Source organism: Fusarium mangiferae (assembly GCF_900044065.1).
Source record: "Fusarium mangiferae strain MRC7560 genome assembly, contig: FMAN_scaffold003, whole genome shotgun sequence".
Taxonomy (NCBI): Eukaryota; Fungi; Ascomycota; class Sordariomycetes; order Hypocreales; family Nectriaceae; genus Fusarium; species Fusarium mangiferae.
The window spans coordinates 2269413-2295646 of NW_024573923.1; the positions used below are offsets into that span (position 1 = coordinate 2269413).

The window sequence follows — 26234 nt, forward strand, 5'->3', positions numbered from 1 at the left end:
TCTGGTCGAGGTTCATTTTCGCCCATGATGGCGGACGAAATTGGAAGCCGGTTCTCCCCCAATAAGCCGCTTGAGCCTGATGTCCTCAGCGAACTAGAATCCATTATGCGCCTTCATGGCCTCTCGGCCGAGGATCTCTTTTTCAAGTGGGAGTCGTATTGTATAAAACTGGATCTTGATGCTCAGGCCCTAAGTCTCGAACTTCTTCGGAACCTCAAGCAGAGCATCCAAGATGAGCTCGAAAACAGCCATCGAAAAGTCCAGGTCAAGACCGAGAGAAAGGTCGCCAATACACCGAGAGGCACAGCAAAGGGCGGCGATGTTTTTGGGATGTTAGATGGGCTTGTTCCCAGCACTCCAGCGTCGGGGGCAAAGTTGAATAGGGGTGCTGCGAGTGGCAGTGCTGTTAAGAGAAAGACGGAGACGCCTAAAGGGCTGATGAGCTCGCCAGCGACAGGTATGAGCGAGCAGCTCAAGTCGTTGAATGGACTACCGTATGCTACTTCGTCTCACCAACTGCCTCCGCCTTGCTAACATTATCCAGGCCCACATCATTCAGTGATCGAGCAAATCCAGGAGAGACTGTTGAAATTCTCAACGATCGCCTCAATGCCGCCGAACCACCGATTGCACCCTTTGCCGAGCCTCGAGTAAAGCTCACAGCCGCCTCAGATCAAAAGAAGCTGGGATACAAGCCATTGGCCATGAAACTCTCCGAGGCCAGCGAAATCCTCGACGACCGGATCGATAACTTCATGGCTCTTATACAGCAACATCATAAGATCGATGAGAACGAGTTCGGCAGTGCCGCTGCGCAAAGTACAACTGAGGTCGTTGCTGTTGGCCGCATCGCTTCTGACTCCTCAGAAGGAAAACTAAATGCGGCGTCACTGGTACTGGAAACCTCCAGACGAACAGGAATGGGCTTGCGGGTACCCCTAAAAATGGACAACATCCGCTCATGGAACTTTTTCCCTGGCCAAATCGTAGCTTTCCGGGGTGCCAACGCCTCAGGAAACGAATTTGTCGTGAAGGAGGTTCTCGAGGTCCCTCTACTTCCCAGTGCTGCCTCTTCGCCCTCCGCACTAGAGGGGCATCGTGAGAGGTTCCGTGGTGGCCCTGATGCTATGGACGAAGATTCAGAACCTGCACCTTTGAGCATTCTCTACGCCTCTGGTCCTTACACTGCTGACGATAATCTCGATTTTGAGCCACTTCATGCGCTTTGCAGTCAAGCAGGTGATACTTATGCAGATGCGCTTGTCCTTACGGGGCCGTTCCTCGATATCGATCATCCCCTTATTGCCACGGGAGATTTCGATCTTCCAGAAGAGGCAAACTTTGACCCCGATACAGCTACTATGGCAACAGTATTTAAATACCTTGTTGCTCCCGCTTTCAACCGCCTTGCAGCCTCCAACCCGCAGATCACCATCATCCTTGTCCCGTCCGTCCGCGACGTATTGTCAAAACATGTCTCGTGGCCTCAAGACTCGATTCCTCGTAAGGAACTCGGCCTTCCCAAAATGGTCCGCATTGTCACAAACCCTATGACTCTTTCGATCAACGAACTTGTCCTCGGTGTCTCATCGCAGGATATCCTGTCCCAGCTCCGCTCGGAAGAGGTTGTATCACGTGGCGGTGGACAACCTGGAACTGATCTCATGAGTCGGTTGTGCCGGTACCTAGTTGAGCAGCGACATTACTTCCCGCTGTTTCCTCCTACAGATCGCTCTAAGCTACCTAAAACTGGCACGGAAGATGGTTTGGCTACTGGGGCTGGTTTAGACTTGAGCTATCTTGAACTAGGAGAGATGGTGAATGTCAGGCCAGATGTCATGGTTGTACCTAGTTTGCTACCTCCATTTGCAAAAGTTCGTCTCTTAGCTCCTTTTTTGTCTTCATCCTTACTAACTGAACCTCAGGTCGTCGAGAGTGTCCTCCTTATCAATCCTGGTTACCTTTCTAAGCGCCGCGGCGCAGGTACCTACGCACGAATGACATTATATCCTCCCCCAGTGTCAAATGGAAGCGGCGAAGACATGATGGGCCATCAAATATACGATCGTGCTCGCGTAGAGATTGTCAGAATATAGAGCATAGCTGGGTGCGAGTCCAGGGCTGCACGTAATCTCACGAGACACGTAAAAGAAAAAAGAAGCTAAATGCAAGGCATATACCATGGTTGTTTGGGTATTATTAATAGTATAACAAGAGCAGGCTGAGTTCATCTGGCATCCACTCTGCGTCTTTTGTCGCTCTCATACCGCTCGTCGTCGTGTGACGTACTGCGTTTACGACGCCTGTAATCATCTCTATCATTTTCGCGTCGTGGCGAACGTGACCGTGACCGTGATCTTCGTCGACTTTGTCCATCATCTCTTGACCGATAAGAGTCTCTATCCCTATCTCTTCGATCTCGGTGGCCATTGTCTCTTTCATTTCGGTCGTCTCTCTTGCGATCACCTAGAGGAATGGCATTGGCGCCGCCTGCGCTTCGTTCGTCACGGCGAAACCTATCATCGTCGGGTCTGAAACGCTCATCTTCCTCGAATCGTCCGCCGTCTCTCTTTCGGCCATCGCCGATATCTCCCCATCGGCCTGTGTCCTCGGTGCGCATGTCCCTGTACTTTGTTGCACCTTTGCGGCCCAGCTTGGCCATGTCGCGACGCTGCAGGTATTCGGGAAGTGCCTCACGGTTCCGCACGTCGTCCTGGATACGACTGCCCATGATGTCTCGCTTATCCAGACCAGCTGCTTTCATCTCGTCCTGGTAGAATGCTCCCTTGTGTAGATAACGCTGCATGAATGACATTTTGCCCTTGCCCTCCTTTTCCTCTTTCTGTTGCGCCAGGAACGCCTCGTCTTCGGCTTGTCTTTCCTCCTCAGTCAGGTTACGTCGACGCTCAACTTCTGCAAGCTCCTTTTCGCGCTCTTCGATGATAGCGCGGGCGCGCTTCAGACGTTTGAGTTCGCGAACGCGCCAAGCTGCTTCTTCAGCCTCTGGATCTAGCCCGTCTGTTGTATCCACATCCGAGTCCTCGTTCTCGTCGTCATCCCAGTGCTTTTTGCCTGCTGCGCGAGCGGCAAGATCCTTTTTGATTTGCTCTTCCACGAGCTCGTCGGCGGCTTTCTTGCGGGCCTCTTCTTCGGCCTGTCGTGCTTCTTCCTCTTCTTGCGCGGGAGTCTTGGCGTTTCCTCTTTGGCTTTTTGGTACGAATTTGGGCCGAATCATTAATCTTCGTGGCGCTTCATCCTCGCTGCTCTCTTCTTCGGATTCGCTTTCCTCCTCCTCATCCTCGTCTTCATCCTCTTCACTTTCTTCATCCTCCTCTGTCACGAAACCTTCCTCTGCAGCTAGGCGCTCGGCTTTTTCCTTGGCAAGTCTCCGTTCTTCGGCAGCTTCCGCTTCTTTCCTCCGAGCGTTGAGGTCGACTTTTCCTAGGTTGCCTGATGAAATTTTGCCCGCGCTGGTCGCTTTCGGTGGAGGTGGAAGGGCTGGCTCATTAGACTCCTCGTTTTCGCTCGCGTCAGAATCTGAGTCAGATTCTACTCCTGTGGGCTTACCAGCGCGATAACGCGCCGGTTTCACCGGGTTTGCTGTCATTCGTTTGGGTGGCATTGTGATAGAACGCTGAGGATGAGGTTTAAGATGCGACGCATGCTTGTGACGTTGAAGGCTGGTAGTGAAATAAATTAATGGGTCTCGCGAGGTGCGATAAGCTTATCGCATCAGCTACCCTGTATGGTCACCATCTTGAGGACATAGTTGCTTTCAAGTATCTATAGCCTATTTGATTCATGGAAAGTGTTGATCTAATATCCCTTTCTCATTTATTTTACAACTTAGTATTATAGGGTCATTCGGAAATATGCCGAGAGCTACGGTGTGTCGTCTACTATCGTATGGTTCTCAATCAAACTGGAATAACTAGATTTCGCAAGCCAAGCTATTAAGAAGACATGAACGATTAAACAATACCTTTTTTTTTTTTTTTTTTTTTTTTTTTTTTTTTTGTTTTGGGAGCATATATATTTATACATTGTGACATAAAGAATAGAGCAATGGCCATGTCTTGGATGTTACTGTACAACGTATTATTGTGTCTCTCAATATCCTGGTTTAGTGATAGTGGCCATGATGTGTATCATTCTACATGTGCCCTATATACGATTCAAACAATACTCCTTTTTGCCTAGTGTAATGTCGAGTTCTACCTCTTCTATAGTCTAATTATTGGCGCCCAACTTCTTCAAGACCCTTAACAAGGCCCTCAACTGTCCCTGGCAGAGTTTGGCAGTTGACCACAACACGGAAGAAGCTGCCCTTTGGACCAGGGGCATAATCAACCATGTAGCCTCTGAGGATCATCTCCTCGACCATAGTCTTGGTTCGGAGTGTGTTCTCCTCCTTGTTATCAGATAGATTTCTCCCTGGCGAGTAGTAGAAGCAAACTTGCAAACAAGGGGGAGGGTCTTGCGATACAAGCACAAAGTTGTCACTCTGTTTGAGGAGACTGGCAAGGTATTCAGCCTGCTCAAACGCGTGGTCGATCTGCTTCTTAAAACCTGCAGCACCATAGTATATCCAGGCCAAAGCAAGCTTAAGACTGTCACCGCGGCGACCGCACTGCAGGGTTAGATCTGCAAGATCCCAGATATCACCGCCATCGCTGGTATGGAACAAATAGCCCGCTGCGGTGCTGTTGGCCTTGTTGAAGATGTTCATATCTGGTCCGAGGAGGAACGAGCACGTGACGGGAACGTTCATCATCTTATGAGGGTTCACTGTCAATGAATCGGCCAGATGGGCGCCATTGAGCTTGTGCTTTTGCTTCGACGAAAAGATAGCAGGGCCTCCCCAGCTTGCATCGATATGCATCCAGAGGCCAAACTCCTTGCAAATTTTGGAAATCTCCCCAAACGGCTCATATGAGCCCATGACAGTGGTTCCAGCCGTCGAGTTCACATAAAAGGGTGTCTTGCCTTCATCCCTCGCACGGACGACTAGGTCCCTCAGGGCATCCGGCCTCATGCACCCAAATTCATCCACAGGAACAGGCCAGACGCTGTTTGAACCCAGACCACAGATCATGGCGCTCTTTTCAACCGAGTAATGCCCGTGAGCACTTGTAAAAACGACGAAATCGTGGCTACCGTTGCCTGAAGCTCTACATTCTGGGAACAAGGTGTTCCGGGCAACGACCAGGGAAGTCAAGTTTGAGGCGCTTCCTCCCTGACAAGAAATACCCCCTGCTCTTGATCCGGTGAAACCAAACAAGTGTGCCAGAGTCTTTGCAGTGATTTTTTCAATGATGGTGAGGGCGGGAGAAACTTGAAAGACATGGAGCTAGAGGGTGTTAAATGCTTGTTACTGGTAGTGCACAGGGGCTGGAACGTACATTGGTGTTTAGCACTGAAAGTATCATATCTGACACCACACCAACCTGATTTATCATGTATTAGAAAACGGATCAACCGATGAAGGCGGGATGACCGTGACATACTGCGTTCGTGCTTGCATACAGCTTATCAAGGAAGCCCTGATCCCAAGTATTGACACTGTTCTGAAGAACTTGCTGGATAGTCTCCAACAACCCCTCCTTACCTTGACCCGAATTTGGCAAGGAAAACTTGAGTCGCTGAGCAAGCTCTTGTGGTTTTTGAAAGTCTACCAGGACATTGTTCTTGACACCAGCTGAACCGGGGCGAATATCCCCTGTGGCACGCTCTGCTGCGGCATCATCGGCAGCCTTGATGTAAGGGACAATGAGACCCTTCACAGCATCGATGAGCTGGTGGTGTAACGTCAGCGACCAATCAGCTCAGAGGGTGAGCTCGTGTCATGTCTCACATCGTTTACTTCTTCAGCCCTATGGAGGGTGGTTATGGAGGGGTTCCCATTGCGGCCGTTGGTTACAGTCATGACGGCTAATATCGGATGAGAAAAGTGAGAGATGGAAATGTAAGTAACCTGGAGAAAATATAACTGTCGTTTAGTTAAGTATAATATGGGTCTAGAAAGTTGAGAAATGAGGCACAATGGGAGGAATAAAAATAGAAATAAAAAACAGCTCGTCATCCAAAGAACTTTGAGAGATGGGACACATCATTGATGGCAGCAATGGCTCAATGTCTCGTGACTTTGAATTATTTCTGCGAGGGATTTCCCGTCCGATCAACCGAGTCTTTCCCGAACATGTCAGAAAGTTCATTACTGAGCGGCAAAGTCCTAAATACCAGCAACCGAGGCTTGAACAGGCACGACTTGATCATTTCTCGGCATCTTTTTGTTAGTGGCTGAACGCTGAGGACAAGATTAGTAGACGAAGATGGGGAAGGCCGGGAGCGATAAAAGTTTCAATTGCTCTTCGCTCCTCGTTCTCGCTTGGCAGAGCCTTGTCTTGAGGCTGGAGCTGGGGTTATCGTCAGCTCAACTGAAACGAGTTGGTCCATCTCAACCCTCGCTCAATTTCTTTTTTCCCTCGACCTTATCTTGCTTGACCTTGACCTTGGCAATAACCTTATCAGACTGTTAATTCGCGGTCCGTAATCGCATCATCAAGTATGTACATGTAGGGCACCGACGCCAGCTGCCCTTTTCATGTGAGACAATTGGCCCAAGAAAGAGAATAAAGTCTCAGATCTGTGTCTTGAACATGAAGGCCAGAAAGACACCACATTTTGAGTCAACCACCCACCAAAGGAATCACTACAATCTAACTGTGAAGCTGTATCTGACCGCAGGGGGAACGAATACTCACTAGTTGTATTTGCCTTGGATAAAAAGAGAGGCATTGTCTAACACTTGTGGCCAAGAGAGGACTCGAACGATGGCTCGAGCCCTCCAAGGGTAGGCTTCAACGCCTCTACAAAACACAATCGACGTACCTAGTCTGTCCGCCTGATATTGATGATAGGCATGCACTCCGTACATGCATACTCATATCTTAGTCTTGTCTGTGCGCGGAAGTCAATTTACGGGCGACGGAGAACCTGGTCATGAAACGAGAAGAGATGAGATGTAGCGTGGTGAGCCTGTTTAGTTCACCATTGCGTGGGGGAGGGATGGGATGGGATGGAATGGGATGAGACTGTGACTGTGACTGTGCTTTCAGAAATACATATCCGTACATAATAAGGTAGACATTGAAGAGTGAAGACCAAAAAGGCAGGCCGGAATTTCATCTGGCAAGGTTTTCACAATCACTGTCACATCGCTTATACCAAAGGTTGACAGACAGACAGAACGACATGCATCCAATCTGATCTGAGCGATGTTGAGCACCACCAAGCAAATCTGCAAAGACCGATAACGGATGGAGTGGCAACCACAGATACATAGTTTGTCGCCTGTCTACATTGCGCATGTTGATGCTCATGCTTTATTCTTATTCCCATGAGCACTAATAATTCCCACTCTTGGCTGTGATGAGCTTGAGCTTTGACCTGACTTCTCTTGTCACTTGCATTTGCATCTGCATCTGAGTTTACATATTATCCACCCCGATTGCGACTCTGAACACGCAAGTTTGAAGGTTCCGAGTGAGGAAATATCCCTGTTGATCAACTGTCCGCCCCGTCCTTGTCCTCCAGGCTTCAGCTTTCTCCCTACCTAGGTACCTAATTATACCAGTAACGAAAGCTCTGGGTGATAACTTATTAATAAAAGTTTAAAACCCGCCGCCCGTCTCCGTTTTCAAGTCTCCCCACATTTTCGCCGTTGGGATCTGACCAGAGCCTAAGGAGATACCTAACCTTGTGCTTGGCTACTGATTTTATTCAGAAGCTTATTGACAGCTGCAACATTCATTGGATGATCGAGTCCGTAGCTCGCCTACAAGATGGCTGACGCGTTGGGATGATGGAAGGGGAGGGGGGCTCCGAGACGGAGCGAAGAACTGATGAATGCCCCTAATCTTGATGTCTTGTCTTTTGTATTATTACTATCCTTGTCTCATCACATCGCGCAAGCATACCAGCTTCCCGGGATGGCCAAGGCGAAGGCGATGGCGATGGCGATGGTGTGCTGGTGGCGGTCGTGATAGTGAAGGCCCTCAGTCGCTTAAGGTATATGCAGATCATGAACAGTTTCGTACCTTGCATGTGAAAAAGATGTGCAGCACAAGAACAAACCAGTGCCCAATGTTCATAGCATCAATTACATGCTGATGCCCAAAATCAACCTTGTACACATCTTTTTATGCATCTTTGCCTATTTTTTACCTTTTACCCCTGCGCCGGCCAACGCCACAAACGTCTTCATCCCTGTCATGCCCCATCTGCCCTGTGCCCCCCCGGCGCTATCCAGCTCTTAGTACTCTGTAGCCCGTATCGCACCGAACGAAGAGCTCAACTCAACGCGGCACCTTCAGCCGTTTTTCCGCACCAAGAACAAGGGGCAGCCGGCCATGGTTGGTATCTTTTGAGAGGAAAAAGGAAAAAGCAAAAGAGGCAAGAAACGTACGTGGGAGAAGGGGAGAAAAAAGCAAACTTTTCCTCTTCACTTTCACTTTTTCACTTCCCTTTGTTTCCTCTAGTTATCCTGTCATTCATTTCCTTTACCGTCCATACAGTCCTATATCGTGGCTATCACAGCAGACAACCTCCCATTGACTCTACCTAGAGGAAGCAAGTAACAAGACGAGCAGAACCAGGCTCCCAAGGGACGACAAAAGGGAGCAGCACCTGTTTCTCTCTAGACCACCTACCTATCATCCAATTCAACCACCATTCGTCATATTTCTCACCCTGGACTCGGCTGTCTCAGAACAAAAGAAAAAAAAAAGCCCCTCTTTCATCCATTCACTCACTCACTCGCCCCAAAGGGAACTGCCGGCTGAGCCCTCAGCATTACAAATTATCATCATCTGGCCAGAAACTCGGACCCCCAAGAAGCCTCACATCACATCACATTGCATTACGTTACAGCATCGATCATCACTTCCATATTATAATACGCTCACGCTCACGCACACACATTGCACCCGATTGCGACGAGACACGACTAGAACGATTGAAACGACATCGTACCTGACTCGACTCAAAAGACAATAGAACTCGGCTCCAACAATACAACTAACTCCACTACACCAAAAGGCCTTGGCAACTCGATCGCACCTAGAATCATTCTAGAATTTCCTGTCATCCGATTCACAAGCGGCGCGTTTCGGTGCCTATTGCGATCGCCTAACAGCTCTCCCGCTTGGGCTATCAACAGTACGAGCACACTGCAAACATCTCCTTTTTTCTTTAACGACCACCTTCGCTTCATAAACGATTCAGCGCAGCCTCCGACATGACGGCTCCGACACAGACACCTGTCCCAATATCTATCACGATCTGCGGCGACGGCGGATGCGGAAAGTCCTCTATTACATTGCGCTTAGTTCGCTCGCAATGGACTTCAGACTATGACCCAACTATTGAGGACTCATATAGCGTGACGCGCCGCATCGATGGTGTTACTTACCACCTATCTCTTACCGACACAGCTGGCCAGGAGGAGTACCGCGGCATGTGGGCTTCCTCAAACCTCGGCGCCGATGCTTTTCTCCTCGTCTACGATATCACATCCAAGGACTCCCTGGATGCCCTGCAGCATTTTAATGAACTTATCGATATGGAGGCAGAAACTCGTCTTGACAATGCCGACCGCGCACGCCGTGCTGGTCTGCGCTCAGGTCACGATACGCGCTCCCGCACCATCCCTCCTGTCAAGCTCGTAGCCGGCAACAAGTGCGATCTGCAAGAGAGCAGACAAGTCCCTGCAGCTCAGGGTCTTGAATGGGCCCGAAAGCGCGGCTGTGGATTCATGGAGACGAGTGCGCGCCTAGAAGTCAACATCGAAGAGACGTTTGCATTAGTTGTGCGCCGGGTGGTTGAGGCTCGACGACTTGCTGATACAGGTCCGGACGCAGCAGAGTTTAATGCCCGCGGTATGACGAAACCGCTGACGCCTCTCCCGACCGATAGCGACACCGAGAAGCGCGCGGTTGGAGTGCGAGGACCGAATCTTCAGGGCGACAGGGTGGGAGGGAAGAAGGATAACGGCTTTTGGAAGAGCCTGCGATGCTGGTGAAGTCGGGCAGGGGCATTGTGAGAACAGGATAAGCAAAATGCTGGGAGAGTTTGTGTGGGTTTGTTGGGAGGAATATTTCACAGGGCTTCAAAATCATTTTATACCAGGGTTATTTCGGCGTCTTGGCGAAGGACTTGGGACTTTTTATCTTCTTTTATCGTTTTGCAGAGGACGCGTTTGTTCTGGGGAAAGGATGTCTTCCGTCATCTGACATCATGGAGTTACGCCTGCGCGCCATTGTCTTGGGTCTAACACCGCCGGGACTTGATACTGTTTTACCTTTACCACTTGTTTGCTGCTTGGTGCGCTGTTGAATTCTGCTTGTAAACGGAGGGCAACCAGGACACTGGCCTGGAGACGAGTCTCATCGAAACCAGATGCTGAGCCGGTTGATGCTCTTTCATGTAGGATATCTGATGATGGTGCCTAGTTTGTTTTCCAGAGAAGAAGCATCAAGCATGGTCAGTAAATGCTCTATAAGCCAGAGCTATCGAGAAGGACAGGAAGGCTATTAATCGTGACTTTCCATAATCACGCAAAATGCACCAAACTAGCATACGCGTTGCGAATAGCCACCCAAGCCGGCACGTTGAAATCAATCAGGAGGTTTATTGTCTGTAGCTGCCTGTTAGATGCGAATGCTTACAAACCCAGCTCTTCCTCTTGAGCAAATATGAGAGAAAATGTGTCACCGATAATCACATCTGCATTGCCATAAACGCCGGGCCTCTATGTCTAGAAGCGTCTTCTTACCCTCTAGCCACTTCGTCACGCCTCATCAATCCACTTCCTGTAATCAGCGTACTCCAGAGTAGTTTTCTTGCCCTGGTAGCGTGTGACCTTGAGGTCCAAGTCTTTCCAGCGTCCTCGGCTACCAGTCCACCCCGCCTTGCGGATGAGACTGAAGAGTGTTTCTTCTTTAGTCCATCCCTGCTCGGAGGCTACGTCTGGGAGGTACGTTGAGCCATAACGGCGGCCACGATCGTAGAATGAGAGTCGGATGCCGTGAACGCCAATTTCCCAGTCGAAAATGTCATCGACTTCTTCAAAATCGGTCAGGAGTGTGACTGCAACTTGGAGCGTGGGCAATTCGGACTTTCTGATTGGGGAGAAGCGAGTGTCTTGAAGGGCAGAGATAAGGGCATATTCCGGGATACCCTCAGCTAGATCTTGAGCTTCAAATGTGCCGATACAACCGCGGAGCACGGGCTCGCCACCCTCCATCGTATTCCATGTCACGAATAGCGGGGCAGATGTTGGGGGAATAGGAAGAGAAGAGGTACTCGTGGCAGGTGTGGAAGCACCTAGCGAGGTCGAAGAGGAAGAAGACGAAGTGCTAGCATCAGGGATCGCCAGATGTCGAAGACTGGGATCGTCTAGGGTCTTTGGAGCAACAGGCTCTGAATCTGAGGCGGAGGCTGGAGATTCTTGAATCTCTTCCAAAGTCAGAGCTTTCCGATGGGTGAGGTGAGCTTCCAGCGCCTCAAAGCATAGTAGGCAGTGATCTCTGGTAGCCATCGGGGAGTAGAGTGGACGATAGAGCTGCTGAGAAAGGTCAGGAGGCTTATCAGAGATAAGGCGACTGAGAAGAGAGAAGGTAGTAGAAGCGGTGAGTGAGTATGCCTCCCAGCAACAGCATGGACGATACGATCTTGTCAGACGTAGAGGTAACTAAACGGAACGCGCAAGAGCGAGAACGAGAGTAAGAGTCATAGGGAGAGGTTGGAGAGCGAAGGAGAGTAGGTGACCGTGAAATGGAGAGATGCACCGGATGGAGGGGTAGTTCTGTTGATGGTTCAGTGGGACCTGGCTGAACTTTACTGGACGCAGTAATCAATAGAGCTAAACGACCAATACAATCCGGCCAACAGCGCCATGAGGAGGGGTTTGGGACACTAGGTACCTAGGTACGTAGGGTTGGGCTTCGAATCTGTAAAGCCCGAGCTGCCAAATGAAGCTTAAGCTTTCCCAAGGCTTCCATTCCCTCAAGCTTCTTTCTAAGGTTTCTTGGAGGTGCAAGCTTCCATTCCATGCTATAACTACCTAGGTAATTACTCATTGGATTCCCCCACGGATTCCACAGCGGCCCCGCTACAAGTCACCTTCTGGCGCCCAACCGGCATTGGATCCATGGCAGGGATAGGTAAGCTAGGGATGAGATATGAAATCAGTCAAAAGAGATGAAGTTAACGAGATCCGAAGCGACATACCATTTTCTGCCATTAGGGAACTTGGCAAGGCTTCGCCTGTAACCTGACACCGATCCGAGTATCACTTTGTTACCGGATGGTCAGATACCGCTAGTTTGATCGTCACCCCGGAGTCTGTAACTCCGGGTAATGTTTCAGTTACGACTATGGAGTGAGGATGATTCATCTCAAATGCCGATTGAGTTGTAATATTCAAACAGGATCTGATATCGTTGCCAGGTTACGGCTCTATTCATGTGCACGCTTCTTCGAAGTTCCGAGCAGATCCACGTTTGACTCCCTTGGCAGAACACCTCAAACAAGTATCGGAACCGTCTCGAGTTTTGCAGCCCCATAAACACTTACGCAAGCTCATGGCAATGAGAAGTTGTGTTCTGACTGTTTGTATAAGTAGTGCCGTCCATTCTCGCCAAGTGAAGAAGTCCTCATGCTGTGCATCCCACAATAGTCGTTGTTTACCACTCTTCACCACTCTCTTTCAAGTTTCTTCTCGTCGCAGGCCGACATCTTAATTATTGTTCCCGCCAAAGCCCATTCGCAACTCATACCAGTCAAGATGCGTTTCTCTATCTTCACCTTGGTCGCCCTTGTCTCGGCTTCTTCAGCTTCACTTGGTAAGTAAACGGCTGCCTTCCGAGGAAACATTACTGTTGGCTGACTATCAGCAGTTCGCCGAGTCGATGTCAATGTTCCGGCCATGACAAACGCAGATGGAGTCGTTGTGCCCTTCGACACGGCCGGTGTCGTCCAGCCCGCCAAGAAGCGAGATCTCGAGCAGAAGAAGAGAGACCTTGCCCAGCGGAAGCGACACATCTCTCGCAAGAGACGCGCGGTTTCTCAGGAGAAGCAGCAGCAGCAGCAGAAGCAATGATTAGAGAAACTGCAGAGTTGGAACCCATAATCAAGTCACGGACGAATGCCTCTTTGAAGCAGAAGCCCGGGGGCTGAGGAAACAGACAAATGACAACAATAATTGCAGTGCTTGGACTTGGCTTGTACAGAATAGGAGATAAGGTGCGAGAGCTGGGAGCACCGCTCACGTCGTAAGGCTGGGCCTTTTGTGGAATCATAATTATCATCATCATCATCATGGTCCTTTTTCAGAGTGCATGTTCTCTAAACGCAGTCATCCTGAAAAGGTTCTGCCTACGTATAGGTAGCCAGCCTTGACTTTCGCGCATGATGATCATGTGAAGTACGGCATTACCAAGAGGATCCTTCCCATGTATTTTGTTAACGTTCTCCAATTTCGCTACCACGGACCCTGCTCATAGGAGCTGTCAGCATCAGACAAGTCACCAGTGCGAGGGTTTCAGTGCGAGCTACAGAATCCTTTTCTATGGATCAACTAGGTTGGGTGGAGACCATGGTAATCCGCAATGGATACCAAAATAGTTGAAATATTTCATGCTTGAATGTTGAAGGCAGAAGTGAAGGGTTTGCCAATTCCTGAAGCGTAGGGATCCTGTTTACTCAGCTGAAAAGGCAAATAAATGTCTAGGTAGAGATAGGTAGACAATGACCTTTTGTTACTTACTATTCTGCTCAGACCTTCAGTATCTATCGAGCTGTAACTATGCAGTGACTGACACCCTCGATCAAGCTTGTGGACCCTTGAAAACTCGGTGCAACCACCATGTCACTACAGACACACTCTTTCTTTCGGTAGGTAGGTAGCATGTTAGTTACCATGTGAGTCTACAAGATCCCATAGACTGGCTGTTGGGAGTCGGTCACCTTGTGGCCAAATGGCCGAAGCCGTGTCTGGGTTTGTTCTTCAACCACCATAAGAAACCTTGTTGTTGGTAGAGGATCGAGGCGCAGTTTCAAAACGTGGGCAGCCAAGGTGATATTCCTAGATTTTGACGACATCAACCGAGAAAGGAATCTATTCTCGGTAGCCCATGATCTCACTCCTGCGGGCTACGGACTAACGAAACCTAGTCTAGGCAGCGGAGACAGTTCAACTCCGTTCCGTTCTTATGTTGACCGACAAATAACAATCCATAACTAACTACTCATCAACATCAGACCAACCTCTTGTCTTGTCTAGGTAGATTCCTTTCGGCCCCCACTTGTCGCACCTTGGAGCTACAGTTCCGCCACTCTCTGCTCTGCTCTGCTCTGCTCTGCTTCTCAAATCAAACCCTGGCGCCTGAATGCCACTATACAGATGTGGCACTGCTCCAAGCGGGCTCCAACGGTGGAAATCCTTCTGACGTCTGAGCAAGATCGATCGTGGTTTATTTGTTGCTTGTTGTTCGACCGTCTTTTTGTCCAAGTTCATGTTTCTATTTACAGGGCTGAATGAGTGGAGTTGTTCATCCTAATTAGGTTGGCTTTTTCCGCCGATGAAACCCATAGTCAGCCTTGCCGCTTTCGAGAACATGGACCTGAATGAGATGAGATGAGATAAGGTGAATGCCAAAAATGCCTCTTCCACAAATCATGGGCGTGCTGCGCAGCCTCGCGCTTAACCATGGCGCCAATATGGAACAGATCCTTTCATCAAACCAATGCCCTAGGGGCCGTTGAGTTTTGCCTAGGAAGCTGTTCGCCCGTTTTGATGGCTTGAGGCTGATAAGCCCAGCTGAGCTGGGTCCGAGACTGTCCAAGTCCCCCCCAAAACTAAACTAAACTGAAGACTCTGACAATCAACTCGCAAAGAGTCCGAAACCACTGAATGCCTCTTCCATTTCGTCCTACTGACCCAGCAAATTACTAGCCTTGACTTGGGGGTCGCAAAGTCCCTCGACCTCTGAGCTGTCACCTTTCTCACTCCGTCAGCAAAGCTCTACCTACAACAGCACTCTCAGCCGCAGCCCTCCATCAGCACTAAGCCCAATTCCAGTTGAGCAACCCCAGTGTAAACTGCACAATAGTGGAGGCGGTGGCTCATTATCCCTGACCTGGCGCCATGAATATCGAAGAGGGCTGAGTTGAGTTGCGGGGACATGGGAGACTAGACAGTTGTAGGCGGCATTGCCCGCCGAAGAGGTTGTTCAATAAATAAATAAGAGGCTGACCCCCTTGGGAGTTGGATGTTCGCTGACGCCTGAATGATCCTTTAACGGCTAAGAACCCTGGATGCTCCAAGAACAAAACGCACGCTGGCCGACGGCGACCTGAAGAGCATTCTTACGATTACACGTTGATGACAATAGAAATTCTGCATGAGAAACGACCAGGCAGTACCACCCACCATTGAGCAGGAATACTCTGGAAGAGACGGACAACTACGCTGTCGAGCCAACTGTTGAGCTTCGAAATCACCGCAGCGTAAGAGCACAAAGAACAAGACACTTTCACGATGCTCATCAGTGGAAACCATCGTGCTCAGGCACAATTCGATCGGGCAAAATGGCGCCCAATGGTTATGATCCCTACCTGGGTTCTTCAGCTGGGCTTGTCTATGTCTATGATGGGACTTTTCGCCTATAGATTGGGCGACAGCATGAAGGTGAATAAGGACAGCGACAAGAAGAACGACGATCCAACTATTGAGATTGTGTAAGTCTAGAGAGAGACAACGCCTGATCCAATGCAGCAGTTTTGCTGACTGTGAATAGGTGGGAGGCTACAAATGTAGCTCTATGGTTCGTTGCATCTCTATGCAGTTTCGTCGAAATCGCCAAATACTTCGCAGAGGCATTGACTCCGTGGACCATGCTATTCACACATGTCATAAAGTTGACCTGCGCCATCGCCACTCTCGCGCTTGATATAGTTGTCTACACCGAGAAGCACGACAAGCACTACTCCCTCGTTGGTCTTGGCTTAGACTGCGCTTTCATGTAAGTTCCGGGTGTCTAGCTTGAACACGAACTGTACTGACTGGTGGTGCTTTAGCATCACCTCGCTCGTCCTGGTCTTCTACTCCGTCCGAAGATACCGTCGCCTTTCTGCTTACGACGATTACACACACCCTGTCAATGTCAAGCCTTATGGCTTCAACGACGACCTTGAGCGTGATACTTCATACGCTCGACAGTCTTCCGACAAGCGCTTTTCTTCAGCATCGTCACGAGCTAGCATCATCTCAAAGCGTGAATCTGTCGAGATGGGCACTGTCCAGCGAACACCAAGCGTCTATTCACACAAGCGTGACACCCAATTCGACGACTATGTAGCACGTCGCGGCTCCGCCACCAAAGAACGCATCGGCAGCGGAGACTTTAGTTACGCTGGAGCTCAGGGCGAGGCCCAGGACTCTGGAGCAACACTCACACCAACTCGCCCCAGGGGCGCCAGCAGCGGCCGAGCAGCGAGCTGGACGAGCGACCGAGGTCTCGTAGCTGTACCAGAGGAGGAGGACGACACAGCAGCTGGGAAGGAATCCAAGGCAGAAAAGGAAAAGAAGGATCGCGAGGCCCTTTTGGGCAACACTCCTCGCGAGAGCATTGATGGCATAGTTGTTCCACAAGAAGCTGACATTTCGGAGCCCAGGTGGCAGCGCGAACAGTGAAAAAGAGGGAGGGAATGAGAGGGCTCCATTGGTAAGGAGAGCCTTGTGAGACTTATACGAGAAGAAGACTATTTGGTCCCAATCTCCACGACTGTATATACCCACGGGAGAATTGGCGTTTTCGGGGTGCTGAAGTAGCATTCAAGGTTGACTGTTTCGTGGTACTTTACAATTATAGATGCAAATGCTTGTTCCAAACTTAGGTGCGAGAGAACAGTTTTTCTCACCAAATGAGGCCACCGTTCTAAGTAGCCGTTTGAGAAGGTGTCGCCAAGGGAAGACAGGTTTCACATAAAGCTGCTGGCTGGTCATCTAGATGGAAGTCAACAGTGTATCAAAACAAGATCGATGCTGTGATGGTAGCCCGCTAGTTTGTACATAATCTGGACTTACAAATCTGTATCTGGTCATCCCTTCGAAATAAGAAAGCTGGGCAGTTTCATAGAGGTGGCCCAGGCACAGGGCCAGATGAGACATTGCGCGTACAACTTGTAAATCACGAGCTGTGGGAAGAGCTGATTGACACAACTTCGTTAACGGTTCTATGTACATATTCATCGTTTATAAAGCTCCACATGAAGAGTTGCCATCTCGATCCCAACTATAACAATATAAAGGAAGTTGAAGCGAGATACCATTCTAAAAATCTCCCATTTACTTACCCCCATCTACGCCATCATATAGTGACTCGACAGCAGGTCTCTATTTCTACAACGTGAGTGCTTGAACGATATAGTTATAATACTGTTCATAATTTGGCTTCACCCCAATTCTATACACTCCATCTTGCAGTTCTCATGTAAGATACCCAATGGGCTTTTGATGGTCAATTTCTTGAATGCGCGGGCAAAGCATGCAGCCAAATCTCTGTATCATCACCTCATCATCTAATCAGGGTATGAATCATCTTAGATGAGAATTCGGTTCCCTCTGGCTTTTACATAGCTGTAGATTACTTTTAAGTGTCTTATATCTTGGTCACCTTTCGAAAGCGGCAAACTCGTTCTGAGTTGGATCTTAATGCTTCTTCATGGCAGTCTCCACAAGCTCTATGGCCCCATTTTGAGACCTCCGATGTGTTATCAGTTCCTCTTCGATAACGTATGGTTTCTTACGGATCATACGCACAATTGTAGTCATATACTGTTACCTGCTTTTAGGCATGCATACTTGGGCGAGTTTCGTCATACGAAGGATTAAAGACAAAATACATGGAGGCTCGAGTAACAAGAGTCACAAAGAGAAGCTATATCTAACAGAGGAGCTTTTGAAATGGTGAGACGGTTAGTAGTAGGTACAGAATGTCCTTCTACAGGTTTACAAGGAAAATAATAGGGAAGTGGAAATCGTTTTGATCACAATGATTTTGGTAGAAGAGTAGTATATAAACGGACAATACCATCCTTAAGTAGTAAATCCATTTAATACACAAAGGAAATAAACCTCTGATTCCTTTTCTTTGTCTCTCTAATTTCTTGCTGAGATTGCTTAACAAGTGCCCGAGGTGGGGAAATGATCGGCCGATGAGCGCCGGGTTCACGGGTGTGCCTTGCATTAGACTGATGAGTTAGCGCAAAGTGAACTGACGACGGGAGTTTTCATGGAAATGGTGATAATATCTATTGTGTTATTCCCTTCCGCTTCCTAATACTATAAAAATGACTCACATTTGGGCTCAACTTCCGAGTCAAGTTGATGTATGCTCGATACACTCTAGTGTCGTCTATCTCCTCAGAGGTTTCTCCTTAATCCAGAACGCCAACAAAAGTGATACCGCAAGGTAAATAGATATCAAGGCAAGTGATGAAATCCCTGCGATTTGGTAACTCGACCGAACCTGATCTGCCAAATGAGGCGGTAGTTCTTGGATATAGTCAAGACTCTGACGAACTTTCTCTTCGATCTTACGCGCTTCTTCCCCCTCAGGGAGCCGAGCTGCCAACTGTATTCGAAGAACTTGCTGAAGTACAGCAGATCCAGTGCTGATGCCTATACTAGCCCCGAGAGATCGGAAGAGATACGAGCACGCCACAACGACAGCAGTGTCTTCAGCTGCAGCATTTGCGAGCAGACCAATAAGCGTTGTCACAAACGCTAAACACTATTAGCAAGGTAGATCCCACAGCATACCAACAATAGCTTTTATCATACCACAACCGGCTCCGAATGACATAATAGTAAGGCCAATAGTCTCTCCAGCGGTTGAACGGAGCCAAACGAACATGCCCATGGGGATGACTGAAACGAGGACGAGTGCGTAAGCCGATAATGTTATGGCGTAAAACTTTTCTGTTCTTTTGATCATCCAGCCACCTAGAAGTGAACCTGCGACACCTGCAACCATGCCTGGGACAAGCAAGGAACCACTCTGAGTAGCACCTAGGCCCTGAACAGCTTGAAAGACGAGAGGTAGAAAGAAGATAGTCGATGTCTGTCCCGCCCCTGAGAAGAAACCCACCCCATAGCAGGCGAATAAGCTACGATCAAATATTATGTGGCCAGGCGCAAATGGATGAGAAGCCACGTTAATTTCGATCAGAAGAAATAAGCCAAACAGAACTGGAGTCGAAGATAGAGCGACGGCCGTCATGATATGTGACCACCCGAGGTTGGAGCCAGAATCCAGACCAAGGAGGAGAGCAACTACAGCCGCCACGAGAGTAAAAGCACCGAGAAAGTCAACCTTGCGGACCTTGGCAAGCCAGTGATCGTGTTCGACAGGTGGAAGATCGAGGACGATATAGACGGCCATGAAAGCAAGGAAGCACAGCGGGACTTGACCAAGAAACGACCTAAAAGGAGCAATTAGATGTGTCTGATTCAGCATGCTCCACCAGACTCACCATCGCCAGCCCACTGAATCAGCCAAAATCCCTCCAAGGGGAGCTCCAGTAGCAGTCCCGGCGAAGAAGAGAATACTGATCTTGCCTTGCCACACACCACGATCCTTGAGCGGTACGAGATCACTCAGAAGGATGGCGACAACAGAGTTCATGCCTCCTCCTCCTATACCTGCCACGGCTCGTGCAGCACATAGTTGTGCCATATCCTGGGCAAGGCCACAACCCAGACAGCCTAGAGAAAAGACAATGTAGGCAAAGAGCAGGCATGGTTTGCGGCCAAATATGTCGCTCAGTTTACCGTAGAGAGGTTGAGAGCTTGTCAAGGTTAGGAAGTATCTGATGGAGTATTAGTCGTGCCTATATATCAGCCATGCTCTTTGACTCACGCGGTAGCAATCCAACTGGTATTGTTCAAGGCATTTAGTTCGTTACCAATCTTGGCATAAGCTGCAACTGTTAGAAGTTGATCGGCCGCAGCGAGGTAGACCTTGAAGAATTTGTGAGTAAAAGCCCGTGTCATGAGTAAAGACCCTAAGGATCCTCCTTACACCGATTCCGACAGCTGCGACTACGAGATGCAACTTCTTGTCACTGTATAGTGCTTTGGGAGTGTCGTCATCTGATGCCTGTTCGTTTTCAATGTTTCTTGGTGTATCGTCATGATAACGATCTCCAAGAAGGGGTGAACCTTCTGACGGGCTCTCTGAGCTCAAACCGCTGTTCATATCTCTTCCCTTGCTACAATCCGAGTAAATTGGGAGCTCAGAATACCGTAATACTACCGTCTGATATTCACTCCAGGTTGAGAAGTTGGGCGAGTCCAGAGTATTTAGCAGTCCTTCGACGTGGCAGTGCTGCAAATCAGATATTGGCCTTGCTTATGAGTTAGATCTTAAGTCACAGTCAGATTCAAGCAGTCATCTGACGGCATCATCGGAGAAACTGATGTCATCATAGGAAGGCGATTTATGATGATAAGTGAAGCTCCTCGAAAAGAAGGGGCATTTGTATCTCAAACGATGTTGGATCCTCCTCCTTCGTGTAACTAGTTAAATTTGTTCTTGTGAAGCACTCGGCGACTTTCAGTATTTTCCCTTCCATGCTGTATAAACCTCTTATTTAGTTCGTATTGCCACAAGATGAAACTTTTGGACTGAGGGCTAATGTCATCATTCTCACCTGCTCAACTCGCGAATGTTCAATGTCAGCGACTTATGCCAGTGTTACGCTAGGCCTGGGGAATAGTACAAAAAAAAAAATATAAAAATATTAAGCAGGAATTTCAGGATGAACGGCTGTTCACGACTGATAAACTCGATGACGGCCCTGCCACAAGACTGAGTGCATAAAGTGTGCTATGAACGAACAGGAAAAGGAACTCAAGCATTGAATCATTAGAAACAACGTCGAGGCCAATGGCCATTCAGAATGCAATGATGCAATCAATACCTTGTGTATACGGAGTACTACACATCGATTTCCCTCTTATTGCAAGCTTATGCATCCTCGTTCATCGACGTAATGTTTGTGCTGTTCGCATCATCTACGCTATGTGGCTACGTGGGTTTGTTCACATGGGATTGATCTGAAACATGGAACATTCGACCAATTTTGACAAGACAGGGGCTGGTTGCTGACTCTGCCAAGATTACTGGGTCAGAGACGAATGCGGGCCAAATCTCAGTGAGCACCACTAACTAATGCCAAACGCGTTACGGAGTACTCAGAATAGAGACAAGGTCTCGTCATGGCCGTCACCCCGCTGCTGGTTACATCGTGCTGACTGATTCGAAGAAAGAAAAAAAGAAAGAAAGAAAAAACTCTAGTAGTCCTTGGCGACTTTTCAACATTACAGGATCACAGATGGTGGATTGCCATTCTGCAGCTTCAAATTACCTGTGGAGATGCTTGGGCTCCGGAGGATCGATCGCCCCGAGTGTGTGTTTGGAGTACACAGACAGGGGAGAGACGTGACGCGTTGGGCGATCAGTTGCAAGGGTCGGTAAAGTACAGTACATACTCCGTACATCCACACACATACATACATACACCGGCAAGATCGGGCAGTTGAACTGTGGCGTTCTGCTGCTAATGTGAGAGTTTTTGTGACTCGTATAAATAAATGAAGGACATGTTAGAGTTCAAAAATGAGATACAAAAATATTGTGGCATCGTTCGGACGAGGGAGAGAAAGACAAAAGGCAAAAGACAATCTTTGAATGTCTGAGGTAACCTTGGGCATTGATTGACTGTACTCTTCCTGGACAGCAATAAGAAGAGGTGGATGGTGAGACGAGATGAAGGAAAAAAGCAACACCTTGTGCATTAGGTATTACTCAACGAAAGGGCCACGAGGAAGTGCTGCAAGTATCCGTATCAATCCATATTAGACATTTGTGAGACAGTGAATTGATGAGTGCCCTACATGTGTAACTCGTCACAGTTATAATAATAAGAAGTCATTAAACTCTAACAGAAACAAACATCGAACTAATCCATACCATTGAGTTCTCGCCGGTGAAATCACCTGATTAAGTTTTTCAATTTTCATCTGAATTCAATTGAATACCGTTGAATCTAGTTTAACATATGCAGGGGTGAGTAGATAGTGACGTGGATTCAGCTGCAGTGAACCTGAATTCCCCGCCCAGGAGTGACTGGAGATCAAATCTACTGGTTGTTTCAGCTGCCATGGTCTCCGTCCCCAGGTCCCCTGCTCCCGGACGCTATGCACCAGAACTCGACGAGCCACATGCAGCAATGGATGCCATGTTCCCCGAGAGGTTGAGTTGGGCTGAGCCTTGGGTGGCCAGAGACTGACTGCATAAGCCACACCAAGCCTCCCTCCGCCCATCCCGAGGCATGAGCCAAGTACTGTACATTGTGAGATTGCCCATGCAGTTCTGCTTGCTTTGCATGATGCTAACGCTCAAGTCCAAGCAAGTCCCAGCGGCTTGGTCAAGAGATTGCCCCGGTTGAAGACGGCGTTGGTGTGTTTTCGATGAAACCCTAGACAAGCTGTAGACTAAAGGTAGAGGGTCCAAGGAAAAGATGCTCGTAAACAGGGCAGGACGTACGTGAACCAAGAACCAGAAGGATCGACTCGAGGCCTCCTTGTTTTTCCTTTCTCCCACGATCTGGTCTTGTTTCCTTACACTGTTGATTTTTTCTTCTTCTTTTTCTGAATCTGTTTGGATGATTTTCTTCATCCATCATCTTCATCCACTTTGTTCTCCATTAACTATCTATCACTGCTTCATTTCCTTCTATCCATCCATCCACGCATTGATTGCACTTGTGTACCTACTCTCGTTCACAGCTCGTCCCACTTGATTCAATATCGACCTCAAGATCCATTCTTTGCCGGTTTCACTCGTTGTCGTTGACTTGTCTCTTCTGTCTCCCTTCCCCCCACTTGAATCGGTTTGAATCTACCTGTAAGCTCCCTCGAGGGGCGGCTTCCCCGTGATCCCCTTCCATATTATCAAAAGGATTCCAGGGCCCGGCATTTCATACGTTTTACCAGCCTTTGCATTGCATTGCTGTGTTGTCGCGTCCCTGGTTTCACCTGTTTTATCTTGCCTCAAGTTAAACGGCATCCCCCTTGCTCCTGCTCCTAGCCTGTCGTCCAAGGTTGACACGACTGCTTCAGTTTCGTCATGGCTACCATGTTGAACCCAAATTCTCTGCAACCGCCTAAAACTGGCTCATCTCGCTGGTCGAAAGCCCTTCCTGATGTCCCAGGTCCTGACGATCCAAGTTTTTATGACGATTATTATGAGGAACCTTCCCCTCGTCTACCTCCCGCCAAAGAGCTTCCACCACCTCCGCCGCGCTCGACTAGTATAGCCAACGCGAAGTCGTTGCCTCCATCACTGCCGCCGTTACATCTGCTTGCGGTTGATTCCCCTCCATCTGGTCCGCCCAAAATGGCTATTCCACGCCGGCCCATCGGGAAGCTGCCTGCAAACCCACCACCACTACCTCAGAAAGAGCCGCAGCAACCAAACTCATCACAGATTCCCCCATCACCTTCGGAATCACTATCGAGTATTCTGTCGGCATATTCACGCTCGTCCGGCGAATCCCTTGTCAGGTCGCCCTACGAAGCCGACGACAGTGTCCGTCAGAGTGAGGCAATCTCATCGCCGGGCCACCAAGCTCCACCCGCCAACATCAACACCGGCACATTTATCAGTCCCTCCGCCCAGCAACAACAGCATCATCATCAACAGCAACAACCGCAACAGTATGTTGCCCAGAAGTTGCCCGCCAACAACACTCGACCACCCCCATTACCCTCTAAGGACACCAAATATCACCTTCCAGCCACGCCTGCTCCTGTTCGAAAACCAGTCCCGGAGAACAAGCTGCCTGAACTGAACTCAGCGTCGTCGCCTTCTTCCCAGCAGCAGCCTCAACCTCAGCTTTGGCGTCGCCGGTCGTCAAAGGCCGAGCGGAGCCTAGAGCTTCCCGACCTGAAGCTTGTTGCTAGCCACGGGTCTACCGCTGCAACGCAGCCAGTTGTCGCACAACCACATGTTCAACAACAGCCTTCTTCAAGCGGACCTAAAGTCTCCTCAATACCAAATTGGCAGCCTGGGAGCACCAACCCCATAGCGCCTGCTGGTCAGGACTTCCAAACGTCGCCAGCCGCTGAGCAGGTGCCCGACACCCCGACCATGGGGATTAATAGTTCCAAACTGAACCGTCTCAAAGGAAAACTTCATCTTCATCGTAGGGGGAAATCATCGGGTGACACAAGCAAGTCTTCCTCAACGCCACGACCTGGGGCAAATCGCCCCCCCACGCCTGAATATCAAAAGGAAGACATCAAGACTCCCGTTGTTGATTCCTTTATTTCACCTTTGTCGCCCGCTTCATCACCAGAGCCCGCTGCGCAGGTTTCCCCAGAAATTCCAACTGACGTCACAAGTATATTTCCTCACGCACAAACCCGAGAATACCTAAAAAGTACTGGTAGCATCACACGTAAGGCTGTGCAGGTCCCTAAGCTACCGAGCCCTTCGGAGGATAAGCCGGTCTCTGCCTCGCCAGAGGCGGCATCGTTACCACCTTCAGTCACTGATTCAAGGGGAAGTCGTGGATCCTCTGGCAGTGACACTGTTGTTCACCAAGTCCAGCCTCCTACGGAAGTTTCAAATCGGTTCCCACCACGACATTCATCCGTAAAGTCGAATGCCCCTCCACGACAGTTGGCAGTTGAACACGATCCGAGACTGGTGCCGTCCGAGTCTCAGGGACCTCTTTACAGAGGTAGAGATGGTACCCTATATCCTGAGATGAAGGTACTGCAGGAACCCGACCCACGCGCGGCCTACTTCCCCAAACAGTCCGAGTCACCTATACCGGAAGGTACTATCTTCAAGGCGCCGGCGCTGAAAAAGTCCCATTTCAATTGCTACCATGGCCATAAGACAATGAACCGCCGGACTAACAAATATTATCCGTTGACTTGCCAAACGTGCGATAAGTCGGATGTTGAAGATAGATGGACTTGCAGTTTTTGTCATCTACGAATATGCGAGCACTGCGTGAAGAAGCTTAACAACAATGGCAATGACCTGCGCCGACTGGTCAGCCACCCACAACTCACATCATAATCGAACACCCACGAGCGTTGCCACGAAATTGTCTCTTAATGTTCTTTAATCATTTACCATTTTATCTCATCGCCACATGAACCGCCCTTATTTACGCCCTTTTCTTTGTTGCGTATAGATTCTCCTCGCAGGTTTGATCCGAGTCACGCATTGCATGTATTATATACGAAAAGGCCATGTGAGGGCAGACCAGGAGGGAAAAATAGACAGTACGGGATGATGTCGTTCATCACGACCTGAACAATACCGCATTTGCTAGCAGCAGCATGTTTACGAGCTCGGGGAATAGGGGGAAGATGAGGACATATTGTCCATTTTTTGTTGGTATGATCTGGTGATATCGAAAAGGAAAATGAACTCATGTTTGCTGCTTCGCCGAGGCACTCTGATACTACGGAATGTTAATGTGCTGACCTAGAAGGGGCAACTTGATTAGATTCTCATCAATGATAAACAGATACCTTGATACAAGAATTTGATTGCCGAAGATACAGGGGCGGACTCAATCCGACGAGTACTAAGACTGATATGAATGTGTAATGTTGATGATGCCATGGAAGAGGTTGTCAAAGCAGGACTCGTGAGCACGGATTCTACTATGTGGGCTGCCTTTTTATTACCCAGGTCTTTGATAGTCTCAAACTCGACTAACACAAGCTCTTATGCAAGAGCAGCATTCCTTGATATCAATGCCAAAGGTAGGTTCGTATTTAGATGGGTTTTTGTCTGATAATTCCAAGCGTGTGTTCAAGTTAACCTCCACTGTAAGGTACTTTAACTAACTAAGGTAGAGGCTCTCCTCACCGAGTCCGCTAGCCTCCACCGGGTCCTTGGTTCAGGGTTGCCGTCCACTCACCGTGTTCCGGCTAACGGAAGCTTCCTCAGGGCAGGTCCACTTTCTTACCGTACCGGTAGCCCAAGCGACCCTGGATTTCCCCAAGCTTCATCACAATAAACATTCACTTAATAGCTTCTATCAATCCCGAGCCCTTTTAATCCATCGTGCGACGG

At 49.0% G+C, this 26234-nt stretch overlaps 9 protein-coding genes across 9 annotated transcripts; 5 read left to right on the top strand and 4 right to left on the bottom strand.

Moving 5' to 3' along the window:
• Positions 1-27: 27 nt before the first annotated feature.
• FMAN_04391 (uncharacterized protein) lies at positions 28-2096 on the top strand (the record flags this gene model as incomplete). Its single annotated transcript, XM_041828905.1, has 3 exons — positions 28-494; positions 545-1874; positions 1926-2096. The coding sequence occupies 3 exons, from the start codon at positions 28-30 to the stop codon at positions 2094-2096; spliced, it is 1968 nt and encodes a 655-aa protein (XP_041679722.1).
• A 131-nt stretch (positions 2097-2227) lies between these two features.
• Positions 2228-3622, bottom strand: FMAN_04390 (uncharacterized protein; the record flags this gene model as incomplete). Its single annotated transcript, XM_041828906.1, has 1 exon — positions 2228-3622. One exon carries the CDS (start codon positions 3620-3622, stop codon positions 2228-2230), a length of 1395 nt encoding a protein of 464 aa, XP_041679723.1.
• A 612-nt stretch (positions 3623-4234) lies between these two features.
• FMAN_04389 (uncharacterized protein) lies at positions 4235-5926 on the bottom strand (the record flags this gene model as incomplete). The annotated part of the gene is made up of 4 exons (XM_041828907.1): positions 4235-5350; positions 5403-5447; positions 5508-5795; positions 5855-5926. The coding sequence occupies 4 exons, from the start codon at positions 5924-5926 to the stop codon at positions 4235-4237; spliced, it is 1521 nt and encodes a 506-aa protein (XP_041679724.1).
• A 3372-nt stretch (positions 5927-9298) lies between these two features.
• On the top strand, positions 9299-10081 carry FMAN_04388 (uncharacterized protein; the record flags this gene model as incomplete). Its single annotated transcript, XM_041828909.1, has 1 exon — positions 9299-10081. One exon carries the CDS (start codon positions 9299-9301, stop codon positions 10079-10081), a length of 783 nt encoding a protein of 260 aa, XP_041679725.1.
• A 768-nt stretch (positions 10082-10849) lies between these two features.
• Positions 10850-11599, bottom strand: FMAN_04387 (uncharacterized protein; the record flags this gene model as incomplete). The annotated part of the gene is made up of 1 exon (XM_041828910.1): positions 10850-11599. One exon carries the CDS (start codon positions 11597-11599, stop codon positions 10850-10852), a length of 750 nt encoding a protein of 249 aa, XP_041679726.1.
• Positions 11600-12847: 1248 nt separating this feature from the next.
• On the top strand, positions 12848-13162 carry FMAN_04386 (uncharacterized protein; the record flags this gene model as incomplete). Its single annotated transcript, XM_041828911.1, has 2 exons — positions 12848-12905; positions 12960-13162. The coding sequence occupies 2 exons, from the start codon at positions 12848-12850 to the stop codon at positions 13160-13162; spliced, it is 261 nt and encodes an 86-aa protein (XP_041679727.1).
• A 2439-nt stretch (positions 13163-15601) lies between these two features.
• On the top strand, positions 15602-16756 carry FMAN_04385 (uncharacterized protein; the record flags this gene model as incomplete). Its single annotated transcript, XM_041828912.1, has 3 exons — positions 15602-15801; positions 15861-16085; positions 16141-16756. 3 exons carry the CDS (start codon positions 15602-15604, stop codon positions 16754-16756), a joined length of 1041 nt encoding a protein of 346 aa, XP_041679728.1.
• A 1723-nt stretch (positions 16757-18479) lies between these two features.
• FMAN_04384 (uncharacterized protein) lies at positions 18480-20324 on the bottom strand (the record flags this gene model as incomplete). Its single annotated transcript, XM_041828913.1, has 5 exons — positions 18480-18850; positions 18908-19548; positions 19600-19935; positions 19986-20086; positions 20148-20324. The coding sequence occupies 5 exons, from the start codon at positions 20322-20324 to the stop codon at positions 18480-18482; spliced, it is 1626 nt and encodes a 541-aa protein (XP_041679729.1).
• Positions 20325-23267: 2943 nt separating this feature from the next.
• FMAN_04383 (uncharacterized protein) lies at positions 23268-25223 on the top strand (the record flags this gene model as incomplete). Its single annotated transcript, XM_041828914.1, has 1 exon — positions 23268-25223. The coding sequence occupies one exon, from the start codon at positions 23268-23270 to the stop codon at positions 25221-25223; it is 1956 nt and encodes a 651-aa protein (XP_041679730.1).
• Between the last annotated feature and the right edge of the window lie 1011 nt (positions 25224-26234).